This window comes from Globicephala melas, chromosome 12, assembly GCF_963455315.2.
Source record: "Globicephala melas chromosome 12, mGloMel1.2, whole genome shotgun sequence".
Taxonomy (NCBI): domain Eukaryota; kingdom Metazoa; phylum Chordata; class Mammalia; order Artiodactyla; family Delphinidae; genus Globicephala; species Globicephala melas.
Window position 1 is genome coordinate 15,878,334 of NC_083325.1, and position 20,476 is coordinate 15,898,809.

At 41.8% G+C, this 20,476-nt stretch overlaps 1 protein-coding gene across 1 annotated transcript in view; it reads left to right on the forward strand.

Annotated features, from left to right (window-relative positions):
- The window catches only part of SUCLG1 (succinate-CoA ligase GDP/ADP-forming subunit alpha), a 33,975-nt gene extending 33,576 nt beyond the window's left edge, over positions 1–399 (forward strand). The window contains exon 9 of the mRNA XM_030837529.3: positions 147–399. Within this exon, the coding sequence (XP_030693389.1) occupies positions 147–173 (27 nt within the window). The 3' untranslated portion in view covers positions 174–399. The remainder of the gene's footprint in view (positions 1–146) is intronic.
- Positions 400–20,476: the final 20,077 nt, after the last annotated feature.

Here is a 20,476-nt window from a genome sequence, read left to right on the forward strand (position 1 = left end):
TCATCCTGGTATTTTACTTCTATAATTTTTGGTTGCTCATTGGATCCTAAAAACAAGACGTTTTAAGAATCATTTTGACCGTGAATGTAATTTGGATTTTTAATCTTTAATCCCCTCTCTCTTCTCCCTCTCTCCTGTTCCTGAAGGAGTTTGAAAAGAGGAAGATGCTATGAAAGAAAAACAAACGAAATGTTCCCTAAACCTATGGACGAATCACTGTAGCAATGTGAGCCGGCGGCCGTTTGCTTCTGTCATCCACTGACTGTGCACCCGCGCTCCTGTTGCTGGTCTTGCAGCACAACGGGAAGCCAAAGCGAGGTTTAGAGTGTCCTACGCTGAGACGTTTTAACCTCACTGAATAACAGAGACAGCCAATAAATCTACCACTTGATTTGAAAATGGTTTTGGAGGCTTTTTATTATTCCACCGTGGGGCTGGGGGGGAGTGGGAGAAATGGAGGGTGTGTGTGTGTGTTTGTGCACAAGTGTGTGTGTGTGCATGAGCGTGTGTGCACATGCGTGTGCATATATGTGTGTTTCAGTGGGCTCTGTAGGGGACATTGTAACTAAAACTTTTGAGAGAATGGGTGTAAACATTTCAGTTGGGCTTTTATCAGAGTGATTTTACATCTCTTTGAGTTACATTTTTCTCATGTATCCATAGAATCGTCCCCATCTTGTAGGATAGTTTTGAAGATTCGAGATAAATATATTAAGTCCTTGGCACGTGATAAGGCAAACTAATTGTTGTCAGTGCCACCATTATCATCATCATCACCATCACTAGGATTTAGGCAGGAGCTCATCCATGTTTCAGTTTTTGCCTAATTGGGAAATGGAAGGTCTTCAACGATGCTTTGTTTTTCTGTGGTTCTGCGGAGGGCTCTGCCCTTCCCCACCCAGAGCCTCCATTTCTTTGTTTGAGGTTTAAGCCATTCACTGCAAGAAAGCAGGAGACCTATTATCCATCCTTTTGTTTAAAAGGGAGCTTGTTAACAGGAAACAATTCCAGTGGAGAGACAAAATATTCTCACATTGTGTAACTGCCCTGGAAGAAACAAGAGCTTCAAAAAATATTAGGAGGAGCACCTCAAGAAGGCTGTTTGGGGAGCCCTTCCTGGGGAAGGGAGATGAGTAGGTACCTGAGGGGCTGGGGAGGTACCAGCCATGCAAAAAGGAGGACTCACACCCAGGCAAAGGCAGGGAGCCAGGAAGAGCTCGTTTTGAGGAGGTGCCTGGGGACAGTGACCCTGGGAGGGGCTGGAGGAGGTCTTGGGGGGCTGGGAAACAGGTGTCTTGGGAGCTCCCATAACCACGCACAGGCTGCTGAGACACAAAGAGCAGGTGTCGGGAGATGTATTTCACAGCCCAAGGATTCTGCCTGGGCCAAGGGCCACGTCGTGATTGGCTTTGGGTCAAGTAGACTTTAGTTCCTGCTCGTAGCTGTTTCCTTGTCTTGAAAGTGGGGATCATGACCCCCCCATCCCACAGGGTACCTGGGTAAAATATACATGATGCGTGTGTGACAGTGGACTCGGCCAGGGCTTGGTGTCACTCCATAAAGTCTTGAACTTGCCTCCTGCTTGTGCTCAGGGCGACCCAGGTGACATGATGGCTGAGGAGGAAGGCACTTCCGGTCTCTCTGGTTGGCACCTCCAACCCAAGGTTCCTCCAGGGCAAACATATCCTTCTTTTGTCTAACAGGCTTTGTGACAGGGACACAATCCAGATGAGGGGCAGTGACCCTAACATCCTTTTGAGGGTCCACCCCTGATTCCAGGCTGCTCCAGGCCTGGCTCAGCCCCCAGTTCTGTCCCCTAAACGCCCATCCCAAGACAACCCCTCCCTCCTCATGCCTCAGGTCCTAACTAGGAAGCTCAGCACCCTCTTGATTCTTTCTCCCACTTGCCATCTTCCCTTTCCCATCCCCTTTCATCTTCCCTCCCCCACCTTCCCTCTCCACCCGTCCCAGCGTCTTGAGAAGCCACTCTCTCATCTCACTTCTCTCCCTTCCTGCAACCACTGCCGCCTCTGGTCTGAGCAGCTCAAACATATCTGAGCAGGATATTCAGTTCTGGTTTTTCTGATTTCATTTCTACAAATGAAAGGTGAAAGTTCAGCTCACGACCCCAGTGCATTTTAAAAGCTTTTATTACAGAAACTTCCAAACATTTACAAAATGGTTATGATATTATAATAAACTCCCATGTACCCATCACCCAGCTTTGATAATTATCCACATTTTGCTATCATTGTATGATCTGTACCTCCATCCATTCCCCCCAGTGTTTTTGTTGTGATAGCTATTTTGTCGAGGTAAAATTTACATACGCAGAAATGCATGTCTTAACTGTGCACATTTGACAAATGGAGGAAGGTATGTAACTACACCCTCTTGAGGATATAGAACATTTCCTTCATCTCAGGAAGTTCCATCTTATCCCCCCAATAGGTAACCTGTATTTTTATTCATCTTAGACGAGTTTTTGTCTGTTTTAGAAATTTATGTGAAGGTAATGAGACAGTATGTAGTCTTTTATGTTTGGCTTCTTCCACTCAGCATGATTTCTGTGATGTTCATCCAAGTCAGTGCTTGCATCGGTAGTTCATTTCTTTTTATCGCTGAATTCTAGTCCGTTGTGTGGACATAGCACAATGTGTTTACCGATTCTCTGGTTGTTGGCCCTTTTGAGTGGTTTCCAGCTTTTGGCTGTGGTAGATTACGGTGCTATGATCTTTTATGTGCAAGTCTTTTGTGAACATAAACTGTTTTTTCTTAGATACTAGGAGTGCAATTGCTGGATGAAAATTTCTCCCCAGCAAAATATGAGAGTCTGGTGTTCTACATCTTCATCAACATTTGGTGTTTTTTATCTTCTAAATTTTAGCCATCCTAGTAAGGGGTGTGAGGGGTATTAATTAACATTTCCCTGGAGAAAAATGATGTTGAACATTTTTCAATGTGTTTGTTTTTGGTATTTCTTCCCTTGTGAAGTGTCTTTTCAAGTCTTCTGTCTACCTTCTATTTCTTTGGGTTTTTGTTTCTGAGTTCTGACAATTCTTTATATATTCTAGATACAAGACCTTCTCCGATAGATAGTTTATGAATATTTTCTCACACTCTCTGTCTTGCTCACTCGTTTTCTTATTGGTGTCTTGATGAAAAGTTTTTAATTTTGATCATGAGCAACATACCTGTTTTTCTTTTCTGTTTACTACGTTCTGATCCTAAGACATGTTTGTCTACCTCAAATTCATGATGATATTCTGTTTTCCTATAAAAGCTTTATTATATCAGGTTATACATTTAGTTCATATATCAAGCTCGAATCAATTTTTGTTCATGGTGTGGGGGAGGTAGAGTCAAGACTGAATTTTTTTCCTTATGGATATTCAAGTGGGTCTATCAATATTGTTGAAAAATCCTTTTTTTCTTTTTTTTTCCTATTAACTTACTTTCATGCCTGTGTAGAAGATCAATTGGCCATAAACATATAGATCTATTTCTGGACTCTCTACTAGGCCTTTTGTAACACCGTATACATTTTAGAATAAACGTGTTCATTTCTATAGGATGATGATTGAGATTAAGTTTTATAGCGTATTTTGAAAATGGTTGCTGGTTGACAGTATTGAGTCTTTCATATTCCAAGTTTTTTCTTGTGAAAATGTATAAGCATAAATTGAGTTTTGTACATTGACCCTCTACCCTAAGACCCTGCCAAAGGAATTTATTAGACCTAGTGTTTTTTAAAAATAGATTTATTAGTTTTTTTAATATAAAATTTATGTTAACTATGAATAGAGATTTACTTCTGTTCCAGTCTTCATGCCCTTTTTTTCTTTTCCTTGCTGTATTGTACTTACTCAGCTACAGTGTTGAATAGGTGTGAGAACAGATATCTTTGCCTAGTTTTCAATCTTGAGGATTTTTTTTTGTGTTTTACCATTAAAGATGATGCTAGCTCAAGGATGTTCATAGATGTCCTTCCTTTAACACATAGGGGAAAATTTCCCTTTATTCTAAGTTAGCCGAATGATTTTGTTGTTTGTTTTTTAATTGTGAATAGGTGATGAATTTTGTCCGCTGATTCTTCTGAATCTATTGAAATGTCTATATGATTTTTTCCCCCTTTATTTGGTCAATTTAAATGTTTGATTTTCAAACATTAACTTGTATTTCTGTTCACAAATGCTGCTTGGTTATGATCTTACCCTTGCCACATGTTGCTGGAATATTTTGCTGGTATTTTGTTAAGGATATTTGTCAAACCTTTATTTCCTTGTAATGTCTTTGCCAGGTTTGGTATCAGGATAATATCGGCTTTATACAGTATTTGGGAAGTTTTCCTTTTTCCTCAATTTTCTGAAAGAGTTGGTGTAAGATTGCTATTTTTTCTTCCTTAGACTTAACAGGTTTCTTCTTGAACGCTTCACACCCCCTTCAGGAAGCTGTGGTAAGGGATAGGCTCTTTCTGAGAGGAAGAGCAGGGTACTGTCAGCCCAGGAGTAAGAATCAGTCACACCTTTTTCACTTGAGGGTTGTAAGGAAGGCATGGGAGCTCGTCATCACCAAGCAGTTTAGAGGTGATGGGAGGTGCTTGGAATAGATAGCTTTTTCAGGGATATTGAAGGTACAGAAAACAGTTATTCAAACAATTACCACTGTGATCCACTGCCCACCCCCTGAATTTTACAAACAAGAGGGATAGGCTTGCCCTGGCAGGGGGCATGGTCAGAGTAAGATCTATGGCCATGAGACAGAAGAAAGCTGGAGGGCCGGGCACCAGTTAGAACCTTGTTTTTGGCTTCCGTGGCACAGAGCTTGACTCTTCTCACTCATGCGCTGACTACAGACAGTTGAGATGGATGGTTCAAGGTGGTCTCTGCAGCCTGGAAAAGGAACTGTGGTTCCTTATCATTTTCTTTGCCAGGAATTCCATCAAAGCTCTATCAGGCTGGGCATCTGTTATCAGCTCTGTCAGATCTGGAATTGCTCAAGATCAAAAGCCTGGTTAGGTATGCTGTAATTCGAGAGAAATTTGATCTGACAGTGTGGAGGTCAGCATTCCTGGCTTTTACTCCAATAAATGCGTTCTATCTTTGAATAACTTTTTAGCTCATTAGGATTCTGATCTGGAAAGGAAAACATCTCAGCTGCTGAGTTAATGATGATTCACTGTGCGAGAACTTTAATTTTGACACCGGCGTGGGTAGGGAGGCCTCTGCTGTGTGATCTGGTTGGTCTTTGGTGAGTCCCAGCAACTGGAGAAAGAATAAGCAGTAATCCAGAGAAGACTGTGTCACTTCAGCAAGGCACCTGCAGGTGACAGGTTTCCAGGGTTGGGGTGAAGAGGAGGAGATGCTGAGCCCAGAAAAGTCCCCTGGGGAACAAGAGTCATCCTCAAACATCATCCCAGACTGGACAGTGCACAGTCAGTGTATGATGGTGTTGGCCAAGTAAGAAGTTTTCTGCTCTCCTGTTCCAACCCCAGAAGGGTTATAACAGCAGCTGTTAAGTGAGGAAAATGGGGATGGTGAGGCCAACTCCGCCTCCTCCGGGACAGCGGACTTCCTGCCTGGAGCAGGCCCTGGGCCTGGTGGGGGAGGGGGTGGGGATGGTGAAGATCAGAGTAGTCAGCTGCCTTACCTCTGAGTGGAAATGATTGATTATTACTTGGAATTACTAAATTCTGAAGCAATTCCGTAATTTAAATGAGTATTAGGGTTCTGAATCTTTTAATTGGGAACCAAAAAGTCATTGGGGCAGGATAAAAAAAATAGCCCCCTGTTAGTTTTCTGCCATAACCAACTACCACAGACTGGGTAATAAAACAACAGGAGTTTCTTCTTTCATGGGTCTGGAGGCCAGAGTCTGAAATCAAGAGGTCGGCATATCTTCTCTCCCTCTGGAGGCTCTGGGGGAAGCTCGCCAGCTTCTGGCACTGTTGGAATTCCTTGGAGTTCCTAGGCTTGTAGCTGCATGCTCTGATCTCTGCCTCTGTCTTCACATCTTCTCCTCTTCTGTCTCGTGTCCCCTGGGTCTCTTATAAACATACTTATCATTGGACTTAGGCCCCTGGATAATCCTGGTTGATCTCTTCATCTCAAGAGACTTAATTACATCTGCAAGACCCTTTTTCTAAATAGCATTCACATATTCCTGGAACTAGGCTGCTGAGCTCTTTGTTTTTTTTGGGGGGGGTACCATTCAGTCCATGACACTTCCTAAAGTCATCTTGGGAGTGTATCCTGTGAGCCATGCTTATTCAATCCAATGGGACTTGGGAATAGATAGAGGAGCAGGGCCTGATGTTGTTCCCAAACCAAACTTGGGTCCCCTCGCCTGCATACAGTAGAGCCAATCTACTGATACTGAGTTGTGGTGAAGGAAAGTGCAGACTTTATTGCAGGCACCAAGCAAGGAGTCCAGGTAGCTAGTGTTCAAAAGACCCAAATTCCCCTATGGCTTTCAGGGAAAGGTTTTTAAAGATAGGGTAAGGGAGGGAGGTTGTGGGGTGCATGACCAACTCGTGGACATTCTTCTGATTGATTGGTGGTGAGATAATTGGGAGTCAAGATCATCAACCTCTGGCTCCTTCCATCTGGGGTCTACATGCTTGTGGGCAGCATACAGTTAACTTCTTCCACCTGGTGGGGGTTTCAGTATCTGCAAAACAACTCAAAGAACACGGCTCAGAATATTATCTATGGTCCTTGAGGAGGAACTAAAGGTCCTTGACTTTGTTTAATGGCTAAACTATTATTATTTTCTCTTGCTGGACTGTTCTCCTTTATTTCTGCATGTTCTCACTTCTCTGATTAAATTTCTCTGATTTATTTTTTGGAAATTGGGGAAGGCCTAGGAAGCTAAATTTTTTCTACAAATAAGAGGCAGGTGGAGGACTCTGTCCCAGGAAGGCCCCATAGGTTCCTGCTTGCTTACAAGGTCTGGGTTTGCACCTTATTCTGAAAGCCTCAGGGAGGCACTGCAGGTCAGGTATCTTTTCAGTGTAGCAGAAGGGGGACAAAACTCTGGGTCAATGGACTCCACGGGGGAGGTTGAGGGAGTTGTTGTTTGTTTGCTCCATCTTCCTTTTAAATATTTCTCAGTGAAATGTAGATAAGGTAATCAGCTGAAAGTGAAAGTGGGGGAGGGTTAAGAGGAAGGAGAATGTGAAAATGTCCTTAGGAGAACAGAGAAGGGAACCAGGTCATGTCTGTATTGGTCACACCTCCACTAAGTACTCACAATTGTTTCCCTGTCTTGATCTTCACACCTCTCCCCATTCTCTGTTCTTGCTCAAGAACTTCATTGAGTCCCTATTAAGAGAATGAAGGGCTTCCCTGGTGGCTCAGTGGTTAAGAATCCTTCTGCCAGTGCAGGGGACATGGGTTCGAGCCCTGGTCCCGGAAGATCCCACATGCCGTGGAGCAACTAAGCCCATGCACCACAACTACCGAGCCTGCACTCTAGAGCCTGTGAGCCATAACTACTGAGCCTGCATGCCACAACTACTGAAGCCCATGAACCTAGAGCCCGTGCTCCACAACAAGAGAAGCCAGAGCAATGAGAAGCCAGCACACTGCAATGAAGAGTAGCCCCTGCTCACCACAACCAGAGAAAAGCCCGCACGTAGCAACGAAGACCCAACACAGCCAAAAATAAAATAAAAAAATTTATTTAAAGAAAAAAAAAAAAGAGAGTGACGTTGACACTCCAAAGCCTAATAAGACTCACCAGGATCTGGGCCCCGATAGTTCCCCTGCCTTTTGGTCTGTTCAAGGGATTGCTCGTCAGAGAAACAAGGGGTGGCAATTTTCTCCATAAAGAACCAGATAATAAATATTTTAGGCTTTGCCAGTTGTAACTCTCTGTGGTGACCACTTAATTCTGGTGCTGTAGTGAGAAAGCTGCCAGGGACAATTTTAAACAAGTAGGCATGGCTGTGCTCCCGTCAAACTTGGTCTGCTCAGAAGTTTGAACGTCCTATAATTTTCACGTGTCACAAAATATTTTTTGATGGTTTTCAACCATGAAAAAATGTAGAAACCATTCTGAGCTTGCAGGCGTTACAAACACATGGCAGGCTGGATGCGGCCCTTGAGCCATCGTTGTCTGAACCCTGAGACAAACCACATGTGTTTCACTCTGACCACCCTGCCTGCCTAAGATCCATCTTCTTGTAAGTTAAATCTGTCCTGCACTTTAACCTAAATGCTTGCTCCTCCTTCTCATCAATATTCTCAATCCCCCATCTTCCCCAAATCTCATGGGTTCTATGCTGGCATTTGACTTCCTGGAGCCCAAATTGTCTGTGCTTCTCTTTCTGTTCAGCTGGGCCTCTTCTTTTTTTTTTTTTTTTTTTTTTTCAGTCTTTTCTATCTTGTGCCTCCTGAGCAGACTGTCTATTCTGAAGAGCAGAGCTTGCATTTTATGTCTCTGTGTGTCTCCTGCAGTCATGCCCCACACTTACTTGGTGCTCAATAAATATTCAAGAGAAAAAAAAGTACTTCTAAGACCCTATTCTGCAAGGCTCAAAGGGATTATTTTATGTGCAAAGTTCAGAAATAAAAAAGCCAAACCCCAGCAAAACTGCTTCCTTCTGCATTTTGATGATGTCTCTAAGGTGTGGTTTTCTATATTCTTTATGCTCCCAATATACTCCGAATTACCTTACATTTCTCTTGTATCTGATAGAAAGGAGGTGACATGTAAGGGTACAAGACCCCCAGTCACCTAGACTCATACACCGAAACCTGTCTGAGTGATCTCCAAAAGAGACCATGCCAGACATTTTATTAAAGGCTTTTACCTTGTACTAGACAAGTATGCACCATAAAGTTAATTCACACCGGAAGGAAGCAACAGGAATTTTGAGTGTGTTGAATGTAATTCAGCCAACTGGGACAGTGGTGATTAGGACTACTGTGGGTGAAACTACAGTATGTTATTCTGATCCAGGCACTGTTTGGAGGTCATTGAACAGATGTTATTTGAGATACTGTTGTACTCTGGGAAGGAAGGAAATGGAGGAAAGAGAGAAAATAGCAGATGATTTTGAATGTTCTAAATTCTGTGCCGGAGGTATTTAAACCTATAACCTCTCCACCCCACATCCACGTCAGAGACATCCAAAGTCAAACTGTTGAAACTTCAACTTGAACTCGATTTAGCCTAAGCACTATTTTTGCACAGTAGATAATAATACTAGTTGAGGATGTGTCTCTCTCTAAAAGCATTTTTTAAAAAAATGAGTGTTGACCCAATATTTTCCCTTTTCTCTCAGAGTCATTATTACCTGAGTTACTTCAGGGCAGTGGCTTACTCAGGATCACCCCATGGGAATCCAGCCTTCAATGCCACAGCCGAATCCTGCTCTTAGTCTTCTGCTGGAAAAGACAAACATCACACACCTGGAAACCCACGTGCAGAAATTCTGCCCCTCTTTTCTCACCAGGCTTTATCTGCCTTCAAAATCTAAATAGTTACTAAGTACTAAGATGTCTTACACAGAGGAGCAATATATATATATGCATAATACATACTACATAATAAACTATAATATGTAATAAACTATATAATATGTGTATATATATTATCTGCAAAATGCAGCAAGTAGCAGAATGCTAGAGATCACACCATTTCTCTCACAAGGCAGTCTTTCTATGAGATTGCTGAACAGTCTTTGAGACTGTTCTGCTTTTATAGGATTCTTGAGGAGTCTTCAAGATTGTTCTACTTTTTTTTTTTTTTGGCGGTACGCGGGCTTCTCACTGTTGTAGCCTCTCCCATTGCGGAGCACAGGCTCCGGATGCGCAGGCTCAGCGGCCATGGCTCACGGGCCCAGCTGCTCCGCAGCATGTGGGATCTTCCCGGACCGGGGCACGAACCCGTGTCCCCTGCATCAGCAGGCGGACTTTCAACCACTGTGTCAACAGGGAAGCCCAAGATTGTTCTACTTTTATAGGACTTCATCCTCTCTGGGAGGTCATTAATTGTGGTGACCAGGTCACTGGCCTAGACTTACTAAGGGGACCTAAAACCTTCTCGTACTCGAAAATTGCTAAGGCAAATTTAAGATGCTCAATCCATGAGGTGAACAAGTGTATCTATCTAATTCACAGCTGTAGCCCTGGAGTCTAGTATAGTACCTGGTACACACTAGATGTGAAATACATATGTCTCTTTGGGTCATGCTCATAGCCTATTAAGTACTCTATAATTTTCAATGAAAACTAATACATTTTAGACTTAACCTAGCAAATACATGCATATTTGTTCAATGGGCAAACGAATCCTGATATTAGTGCTTTCTTTGGGATGCTGGCTTGAATGGGAATGCATATGGTTAGAAAGGGGTGTAAGTCTTAATTAGGGAGCTGCATGGCAGGCTCCCCCTGCACCGTGCTGCACCCCACACCCTCTTTCGACTTCAGGCAACAGGACAAGCAGAATTGGATCAAGGTTGTGGACAGATTTACCACAAAACCAGCCAAGCTTAAGCCTCACGTCTCTTATTTGCCCCTGCCCTTCCAAGGCTCTTCCAGGGCCCCTGGCAAGTTTATGTTCCCCATCCTGCATTCTTTTCATAAACTTCAGTTCCCACCAAACTTGGTCCTGCCCGGGGAGCTTCTCATTAGCAAACCTCTTTGATTTCCACCACATCTGTTTTGATCAACATGTATGTCAAGCCTCAGTTCAAAAGACCCTACATGTGTGACCATTTCCTGGACTCGTCTACCTACTCCCTCTCCCACCTCCACCCAACTCACTCACAGCCACCATGCCCTCCTTCCTCTGTGTTTTGTAACATGCCAACCTCTTTCCCAGCTCTGGGACACCCCCATCTTATTCTCTCTGCACCTCTGGCCCACAGGCACATTCGTAGCCTGACGTGGTCTTTCCCAGCTATTCTTTAGGTCTATCTTCTCGGATCTCTTAAGGTAGGTTTCAACCCCTCCTTGCCCTTGTTAATTCTTTCAGAGAAGCGGTCTGCTTGTTTCCACCCTTGAAATGAGCACACACGTTCGGCTTAGAGTTATTTGCATGCTGCTCTGTTAATGTCCATCTTCCCTATAGACGGCAAGGTTGATGAAAGTAGAGATAACTTTCTTTGTTCACCCACATTTGCCATTTTAGACCTGGTGTCTGGCACACAAGGTGCCCACATTGAATATTTGATGAATAAATGAACAGGTGCTCCCATCTGTGAGTAAAAATCACACTATGTTATGGATTAATTTTTTAAAATATTTATATTATTGACATATAGTTGATTTGCAATGTTGTGTTAATTTTTGCTGTACAGCAAAGTGATTCAGTTATACGTATATATACATTCTTTTCCGTATTCTTTTCCATTATGATTTACCACAGGATATTGATTCTAGTGTTTTGTGCTATACAATAAGACCTTGTTGTTTATCCATCCTCTATATAATACTTTTCATCTGCTAATCCCAAACTCCCAATCCACCCCTCCCCTACCTCCTCCCCCTTGGCAACCACAAGTCTGTTCTCTATGTCTGTGAGTCTGTTTCTGTTTCCGAGATAAGTTCATTTGTGTCATATTTTAGATTCCACATATAAGTGATATCATATGGTATTTGTCTTTCTCCTTTTGACTTACTTCCCTTAGTATGATAGTCTCTATGTCCATCCATGTTGCTGCAAATGGCACTATTTCATTCTTTTTTATGGCTGAATAGCATTCCATTGTATATATATACACCATATCCTTTATCCATTCTTCTGTTGATGGACATTTAGGTTGTTTCCATGTCTGAGCTATTGTGAATAGTGCTGCTGTGAACATAGGGGTGCATGTGTCTTTTTGTATTATAGTTTTGTCCGAATATATGCCCAGGAGTGGGATTGCTGGATCACATGGCAACTCTATTTTTAGTTTTCTGAGGAACCTCTAATACTCTTTTCCATAGTGGCTGCACCTATTTACATTCCCACACCCTCTCTAGCATTTGTTATTTGTAGATTTTTTAATGATGGCCCTTCTGACCAGTGTGAGGTGATACCTTGTTGTAGTTTTGGTTTGCGTTTCTCTAATAATTTAGCGATGTTGAGCATCTTTTCATGTGTCCGGCTTAATTTTTATTTGTTTATTTTGTTTGTTACATTATGATTTCACTGCACATTCCTGCTCTTAGAGAACAGAGACCATGTATTTTTATCATTTGTATCAGGCGCATAGATAAGTGCTTAAAAACGTAACAATTTTAAAAACTAGTGCAGGCCACGCAGTCCATATGTAGTGACTGTTTGCTCTGAGCTATCTGGAGCCTCCACAGTGTGCTTGGTTTGATTTCTGCTGGAGAAGAAACAGCGAGCAGGGGAGAGACTCGGAGCCCGTGCTCTCCTGCTTTCTGCTCCTGTCCTTATGAGTGATGGGCTTTAGAAGTAGGAGGCAAGAAATCCTGTTCCCTTTGTTGGCAGCTCTAAAGAGCGTCTGAAATACTGGAGCAGCGATGCTCAAATTGGGCACAGGAGGATTTCTGGGGAAGCTTTGAAATAGCACTGCTGCTTGCATCTCACACCAGATCAATTACAGCAGAAACTCTGAGGTGGGGCCCACCACTGAGATGTTTCAAAAACTCCCAGGTGAGAGAGAAAGACAAATACTGCACAATATCACTAACACGTGGAATCTAAAAACAAAGTCGAACTCAGAAACAGAGAGCAGAATGGTGGTTGCCAGGGGCTAGGGGTGAGGAAGGGGAGATGGTGGTCAAGGGGTATAAACTTCCAGTTAGAAGATGAGTAATTTCTGAGGATCTAACATACAACATGGTGACTGTAGTTAATGTACTGTATCGTATACTTGAAATTTACGAAGAGAGTAGATCTTAAGTGTTCTCACAACACACACGAATACACACACATATCCAAAGGTAAATTATGCAAGGTGATGGATGTGTGAATTAACCTGATTGTGGGAAATATTTTACAATGTATATGTGTATCAAGTCATCACATCGTACATTTTAAATATACACAGTCGACTATAGCGATGACCACTTTAAGTTTTCTGACAAACAAGGAGAGAAGCTTTGCTCCCAGGCTATGATCCATTTCTTTCTTCACACAAGTATGGAAGGAATGACCCTAAAGAACCCTTGTGACCTGGAAAGCTTCGGAAGAGAAATAGGGCTTTGGGACCTGGAGTTTCTCATTTGATTCCCTAAACTCCTCCTCTTGGTGGGGCAAGCAGGATTTATGAGGTCTGTAGGCAGCAGAGCCATGGTGATTTGAGACTTGATTATGTGGGGTGTCAGGATATTCAAGAGAGACATGTCACTGGGAGAAACAGACAGAGATGTTAGGATTTTAGGTGCTCATTCAATCTGCAGTCAGGAGGCCTGGGTTTGCTTCTCAACTTGGCTACTTACTGTGTGTGATTCTGGGCAAGTCACTCCATGGCCTGAGCCTCAAAATCCTCCTTTACTAAATGGGGATAATGATACCTATCTCACTGGGTTCTTGTGAGGATTAAACAGATACTATTTGTAAAATACTTAGCATAGCAGCAGATGCCTGGAATATACCCAGCAAATGGTACCTGTTGGTAAATGCAAAAGCAGATGCAAGCTCTCTGAACTCTGTGTGGCCAGGCTTAGTAAGGTCCTTGACAGTAGGAATTATTTCACTGGTGTTTCTCTCTCCAGCTCCGATTGTGAGTCCTAATCACGCGTGTGGAACTGAAAGGAGTGGGTTGCAGTTCTGCTTGTGGTGAGGCTGGGGAGGAAGTGAGAAGTGAGACTCTTTAGGAAGATCCCACTGAGCAGAGACCTGTTTCTAGCCTAGACCAGTGATCTTCAACTTCAGTGTGTGTCTGAATCACCAGCAGAGCTGTTATAACAGATGTCTGGACCCCACCTCAGACTTGCTGATTCAGTGGGTCTGGTGGGTAACCTCTGAGATACCTGCCTAAAGATTCCCCCTCCTGGTGTTCATACCTTTGTGCGATCCCTTCCCCTTGAGTGTGGACTGGGCTTAAGACTCACTTCTAATGAACAGAATACAGCAAAAGTGGTCTAATATCACTTCTGTGATTAAGAGACTGTGGTTTCCATGATGCTCTACCTGTTGTGAACTGCCCAGTGGAGAGGACTCAGGTGGCAAGAAACTGACATCTCTAACAGCCAATGAGGACAAGAGGCCAGCCACTAGCCATGTGAGTGAACTTGGAAACACATCTTCCCTATGTCGAGCTGTGGGATGACTGCAGGCCTGGTCAGCATTTTGACTGCCTGTGAGAGACCCTGAGGCAGAGGCACCTGGCTAAGCCACGCCCAGATTCCTGACCCATAGAAACCGTGAGATAATAGATATTTGCTGTTTTAAGCCACCAAAATTTGGGGTAATTTGTACAAAGCAACAGGTAACTAATATAGTAGATCTAGAGTGAAGCCCAAGAATTGCATTTTTAACGAGTTCTTAGATGACGTTGATGCACTGATCTGGTATTCACATCTGGAAACCACTGGCTTATTATCCTAGGATCATTCTGTCTTTGGCTTCCCAATGACTGATCATTTCAGGGTAACTGAAGCATCATTTGAATGTATTTCTCAGAGGATAGGGCAGGTGAACAGGATGAGCAGGATGAATCCTGCTCTCTCTGCTTTGCTTTATCCTCTCCACCAGTTGCATCTACCAACTCAAAAGTTGCTTTCTTGGACCAGCCTTCCCTGGTTATTAAATTCAAACACAGGACCAACTAGGGCTCTTGATGTGTGCTTTGGCCTGTAATTTTATTTCAGTAGATTTAAAAAATCTTTTCCCATCCAATATCTCATATAACTCTTTAGGAAATCAGGTGGGACAGATGATATTATTCTCATTCTAAAGATAAGAAAGTGTAGTCACCAAGAGGTAAAGTGAGTTGTTTAATTACACAAGGAGATAGAGTCAGAGCTAGGATTAGAACTCATGTTTCCTGATTTCATGAAAACACTCTTTTCTAACTTTACCCTTCACTCAACCGCTATCCTTCTTATATTCAATGGCTATTTGCTATATTATGATCTCTAATCAGAGATCAGTGGTTGCAAGGAACAGAAACTCCTTAACTTTAGTTAAGTATTATGGAAAGTTATTAAAAGTTAGGAAGGCAATCTTCTCTTGATTTGTAATTTTAAGGGATGTATAGTTTGGAAACATGGGCACTGAAACCAGACATAACAGGGAGAGACAAAAGTTACTTAAGTTACCTAAATTCCAGGCTCATCCGGAAGAAAGTGCCTACTAGAACCGTGGCTACTGGGATAGCAATAGAAGGACTATGGGGATGGGCTTTCTTCTTCCAATAGTATTTAAAAACAAACAAAAATAACACCTTGAACTTCTAATATTTCATTTCAAGCCTCAGTCAGAGAACTAGTGAGTTTCTTCTGCCCTGAGAGAATCTCTTATCGCTTGTTGCCAAGAGTTGATATAATCAAAGTCAGCTCCAGATTCTGATGTGGGCTTACAACACAGGTTGAGCTCATAGCCTCACTAGATCACATGCAAAAGTTGGAGCATTTGTGGGAAGAAGTAGGAACTTAAAATTGGGAATGACCACATTTGGGGGGATTTTAACGATTCAGAGAACCAAGAGAGAACTTGCAAATACTACAGAGCTTCTCTTGCACCCAGAGCCTACATTTCCCAGCCTTCCTTTATCTTGGGCTCTGCAAATGTCCTATCTTCCACCAAGCAGCACACACCCTCATGAGACTTGGAAGACAGAGTGGACATAGAGAGGCAGATGCTTCCATTCTGGACGTGCTTATCAGGTTAGAGGCAGTGTGGTCCTGGAGCCAGGAGATGTGATGGCAGCTTCCTGTTTCCTCAGCTTTCTTTCTGGCATGGCAGAGGCTCCCTCAGAGGGTGAGTTCTGCTCTGTTGTTCTTCGAGTTGCTCCTAAAATCTCAGCCTTGAGCCTGCCCTCCAGGTATTTCTACTAGCCACCTAACAACACATAGTAAATTCTTTTCTGCTTAAAGTAGCCAGAGTGAATTCTGTCCTCTGCAACCGAACCTAGATACAGAGGGGTAATAAATGCATCGCCCATAACAACTGTAAGAGGAAGGCATATAGGCTCTGCTTGAATTCCTCCAGGGACAAGTTTCTTAGGCGTATTGGTATGTTTTGAACAAATTCCAATTATCAAGAAAAATTTTTATAGTTGTCGGCAATCTATCTATTTGTAACCTGAGCTCATTGATCTAGTTTCCTGTTAGCACTTTGGTTGTATTTCCTGTTAGTTACTTGGACAAGGAAAGTCCTATCCAAGCTAGAAACTCAAATTCCTCTACATGTTCCCTCTGTAACATGGTTCCTAGATTCCTTACCACTGTCTACAACTAGTTGAGAAAGAGAGAGAGAAGAGAAGAGAGGAGAGGAGGAAGGTTAGTTAGTCTTGGAGGGGACTGTTGAAATATCTGAATGTGGCAGAATGTGCTGGTATAAATCTTTATGTGGAAAAGAAAGGCAAAAAGGGAGTTGGATGAAGTGTATGTGATTAAAAACCTTCTTATTTAATGAGTCCTAGTGCCAGCTCATGTTTATTTTGTTAGCCTCACTGGAATATTTTATTTTTGCAGTAATTTATCTTTCATCTATTAGTCCATCTTTCCTTTGATAAATTAGTAATCCTTGGGTCATCCACTTGATAGAATGAATTTTATTATTTTACCCAAAGTGTAGTTACCCATATTGAAAAAGAAATAAGAAAGGCGAATAGAAATTAAAAACAAATATAAAATTAGAGAGAATTAAATAACATGTCCCTGGTTATTTTTATTTCTCAAACCACTTTTCAAAAAATAGTTGTTTTTATGCTTATTGTCTGTCTTCCTTCACCAGAATGTACACTCCAGGAGAGCAAAGTCTGATTGATCCTTGCTGTATCTTGGGAGTCTGGTCCAGGTCATTAAACAGAGTAGATTCTCAAAAAATATATATATTAACTTAATGAATAAATAAATGTTTGCAGACACAATGATGATAGAAAGAAAAGAGGGAGGTGGAGGAGCAAGAGAGAGACTGTTAGATTCCTATCACTGCATAACAAATTATCACAAATATAACCACTTAAAACAATGCACATTTATTATCTCACAGTGTCCAAGAGTCAGGAATCTGGGGGGGGTGCAATGCATGACTGGGTCCTTTGCTTAGGGTGTCACCAGACTGCAGTTAAGATGTTAATTGGGCTGCATTCTCATCTGGAGGCTCATCTGGGAAAATATCCACTTTTGAGCTTCAGGTTGTTGGCAGAATTTATTTCCTTACAGTATAACTGAGGAGCCCAGGGTCTTACAGGTTGGAGGCTGGAGGCTGCTCTCAGGTTTTAGAGGCTGCCCTGTGGTCCCCTGCAACGTGGTTCTCCCATAGGCAATTTAGAACATGGCTGTTTGCTTCTTCAAGGCCAGCAGAGAACGTCACTTTCCAGTCTGCTGAGACAGGGTCTTATAAAATGTAATACCATCGTGGGAATGACATCACCTCTGTCATATTCTATTGGTTAGAAGCAAATCACAGGCTCTGCCCACACTGAAGGGGAGCGGATTATACAAGGATGTGGCTCATTGGGGATCACCTTAGGGTATGTTCATCACAGGAAACCAGGAGCCCAGAAACGGTCAAGGACAGAGAAGGTTGGCTTTTGTTTTTCAAACATTTTTTCTTCTTGTGAAATTCACCCTCCATCTCACAATCAGAATATCATGCAGCTCAAAGATTCAGCTTCAGTGGCTCCAGTTTTATACATTTTAGAAACTTTCAGAGTCTGGAATTTTGGGCTTGGTTAACGATTCACACTATTTCGAGTTCTTCCCTGGATTTTAATTTCTCTCTGGTGAAGAGGAAATTTCAAGACAGAGAAATTTAGATTGGACCTGGGTCTATGGCTACAGTACTTAAGAAGTAGAAGTGTCTTTGTTAACAAGATGGCTAAAATTCCAAGCTGAGAATTTGGGAGTACCCAGCATGTACAAATATCTACCACTGATTTAATAGGAGGTGTATTATGGTTGTGGGACTGAACTTTTCCCTCTGAGTGGCTTCATTTAGTAACCAATGAGTCTGGACTGGACAGACAAGTTACTTAATGCAGCTCTGCAAAAAGACATCTCTAAATGCTGTGAAATATCTTTCCATTGCTTGTTTTGCTTCCATGTAGTTGAGTAATCAAAACATTAGTCCTTGCCCTATCAAATGGGAGAGGGGCTTGCCTGCAAAGCCTGTGGGTATATATTTAAGAGTGTTGATTAGATATATTCGGAAATCACAAGAAAAACAAAAGAACACATTGACTATGCATACAGAGGAGCCTGAAAAAGGCCTAACATATTTAATTGAATCAAAGATGTCATCAATCGTAAGGCACACCATTATTTTATGGGCCACTAAGGAAGAAAAAGAAAAGCACTGGCAATTAAACAATGACAAGCTATTGATTGAAAGACTCATAACTCTTTCAGAGATATTAGTATGTGCAAAAAAATGTGTCTTAAGATTGAAGAATACAGTTGGTTTCCCAAGAGCAGACATACCTGAAATCAGCATTACCTACAGGAATCCCTGATTCTCAGCAAAGCTGGGGTCTTCAAGACCTGGGAATATGATGCTCACTACTCTGCTGTTACTAGGAAAATAAAACATTAGAGTTGGAAATGTGCTTAGGTGTCATGTAACCCAGCCTCCCCCCAATGGAAGGAAAAGCTGTCCCCCGACTTCTAACAGATGGTTTTCCACTCTCTGCCCATATGTTTTGAGTACTGAGTAATTCACTACTTCACATAGTATCTTGTTGCATTTTCGGTGTAATTGATCAGGTAAAGGGGTCCCAATTTAAAGCTAACCATGGTTACCCAAATTCGATCATGTGTTAGAAAGTCTGGATGGTTAGTAGGGTGGGCGTCACCTGTGAAAGAGAAAATGAGGCTCCTGTAGAGAAAACTCATCCCGAGGGAAGAGGGACTGAGGCTGACACGGTGTGCCAATGACAGTGCCTTGGTTCATTCCTTCCTTCCTTCATTCAGTGAGAATACCTACCATGTGCCAAAGTCTCAATCAATGACAGACACAGTTCCCAGTTTCCAGTCCTTCCAACTCTAGTCTGGAAAATACAGGAGAAGAACTCTGATTGGATGTGTTTGGCTCAGGTACCTGCATGTGGTCCAGTCTACCACCTCCAGGGATGCTATGATGTAGCACAGACAGGTCACTGGTCTTTCCCTCTTGTGTAACTGTCACACAGGGCGTGGTTTGGGTGCCACTGGGCACAGCATTGGGGCGTGTCAGCTGGAGATGAAGATGCACCATGACACATTGTTTTGCCTGAGACCTTAAAGAACCAGATTGACAGTGAGAGCAGAGGAAGTGAAAATGACACCACATGGTATCAGAAGGGCCTGTATTAATCACATCAGGGGAGACACCTTAATAGCCTCTCTGAAGTAGTTGGGGATGTTTGCAGTAGACCAGGACCTTGAGATTTCCATCATAGAAAATTGAAGGACCTTTTGCACATTATTAGTCAGTGATAAGAAACCGGGCTTTCACCACCAGCAAAGAAATCTGTTGAGAAAAAGGATTATATTTTTATCAGCTGTGCTCATTATAACCTACACCATTCTAGTGGATCTTAATTGTCATTAATAAAGTATTAACATTTTACTAAAACTTTAATAACATATTAATAAAGTACTATTGTATTTTATTTATTCATATTTGATTGTACATAATCTCACTCTTCTCTGATGTAATTAATGAGTCTAATATTCAAACTCTTAAGAGAGCTGTTAGTAGCTGTCTATATCTAATTTCCATTTTAGCAAAGTATAACTAGACTTTCAAAAACCTGTGCCAATGACTTGTTAACGGTCATGGAAAAAGCTAAATGAAAAGAAAATTGTTTTCTTTTGACTCTAAAAGGCACATTTGCTTTTTCTCATGAGGAAGTTAGAGATATGAATAGGATGAGAATGATATCCAAGTTGATTGCAGTGCTTACTGTTGTAATATATTTCTAAGTTATGTGCTTCAGGTTGATTTATATTTATTGATTATTGGCATTCCACAACTTTATTCATCTTAAAACATTTTACTCTTCTTATTTCCAATTTTTCTACTCTTCCTTCATCATTCTCTGTCTTGGTAATGTAGCATTTCATTTTGGGGAAATAGTCTATTTTATGTTTTCAGCATTGTTATGTTATTATTTCTTCTTTTTGTTCTTAGAATTCTTATATACAGTTGAGCCCCCTTTAAAAATGTCTTAAAAATTTATACTCTTTATTAAGTAAAAGAAATCTCAAAAAGCATCAATAACTTTGCAGAAGAAAATGAAAACACGGAAAACCAAAATTCTTATATTTTAATTTTAGCTTTAATTTATGATAAATATTTCAGATATTCAAAAGATATACATAGTAATATAATGAATACTGGGATACCTGATTCCCAC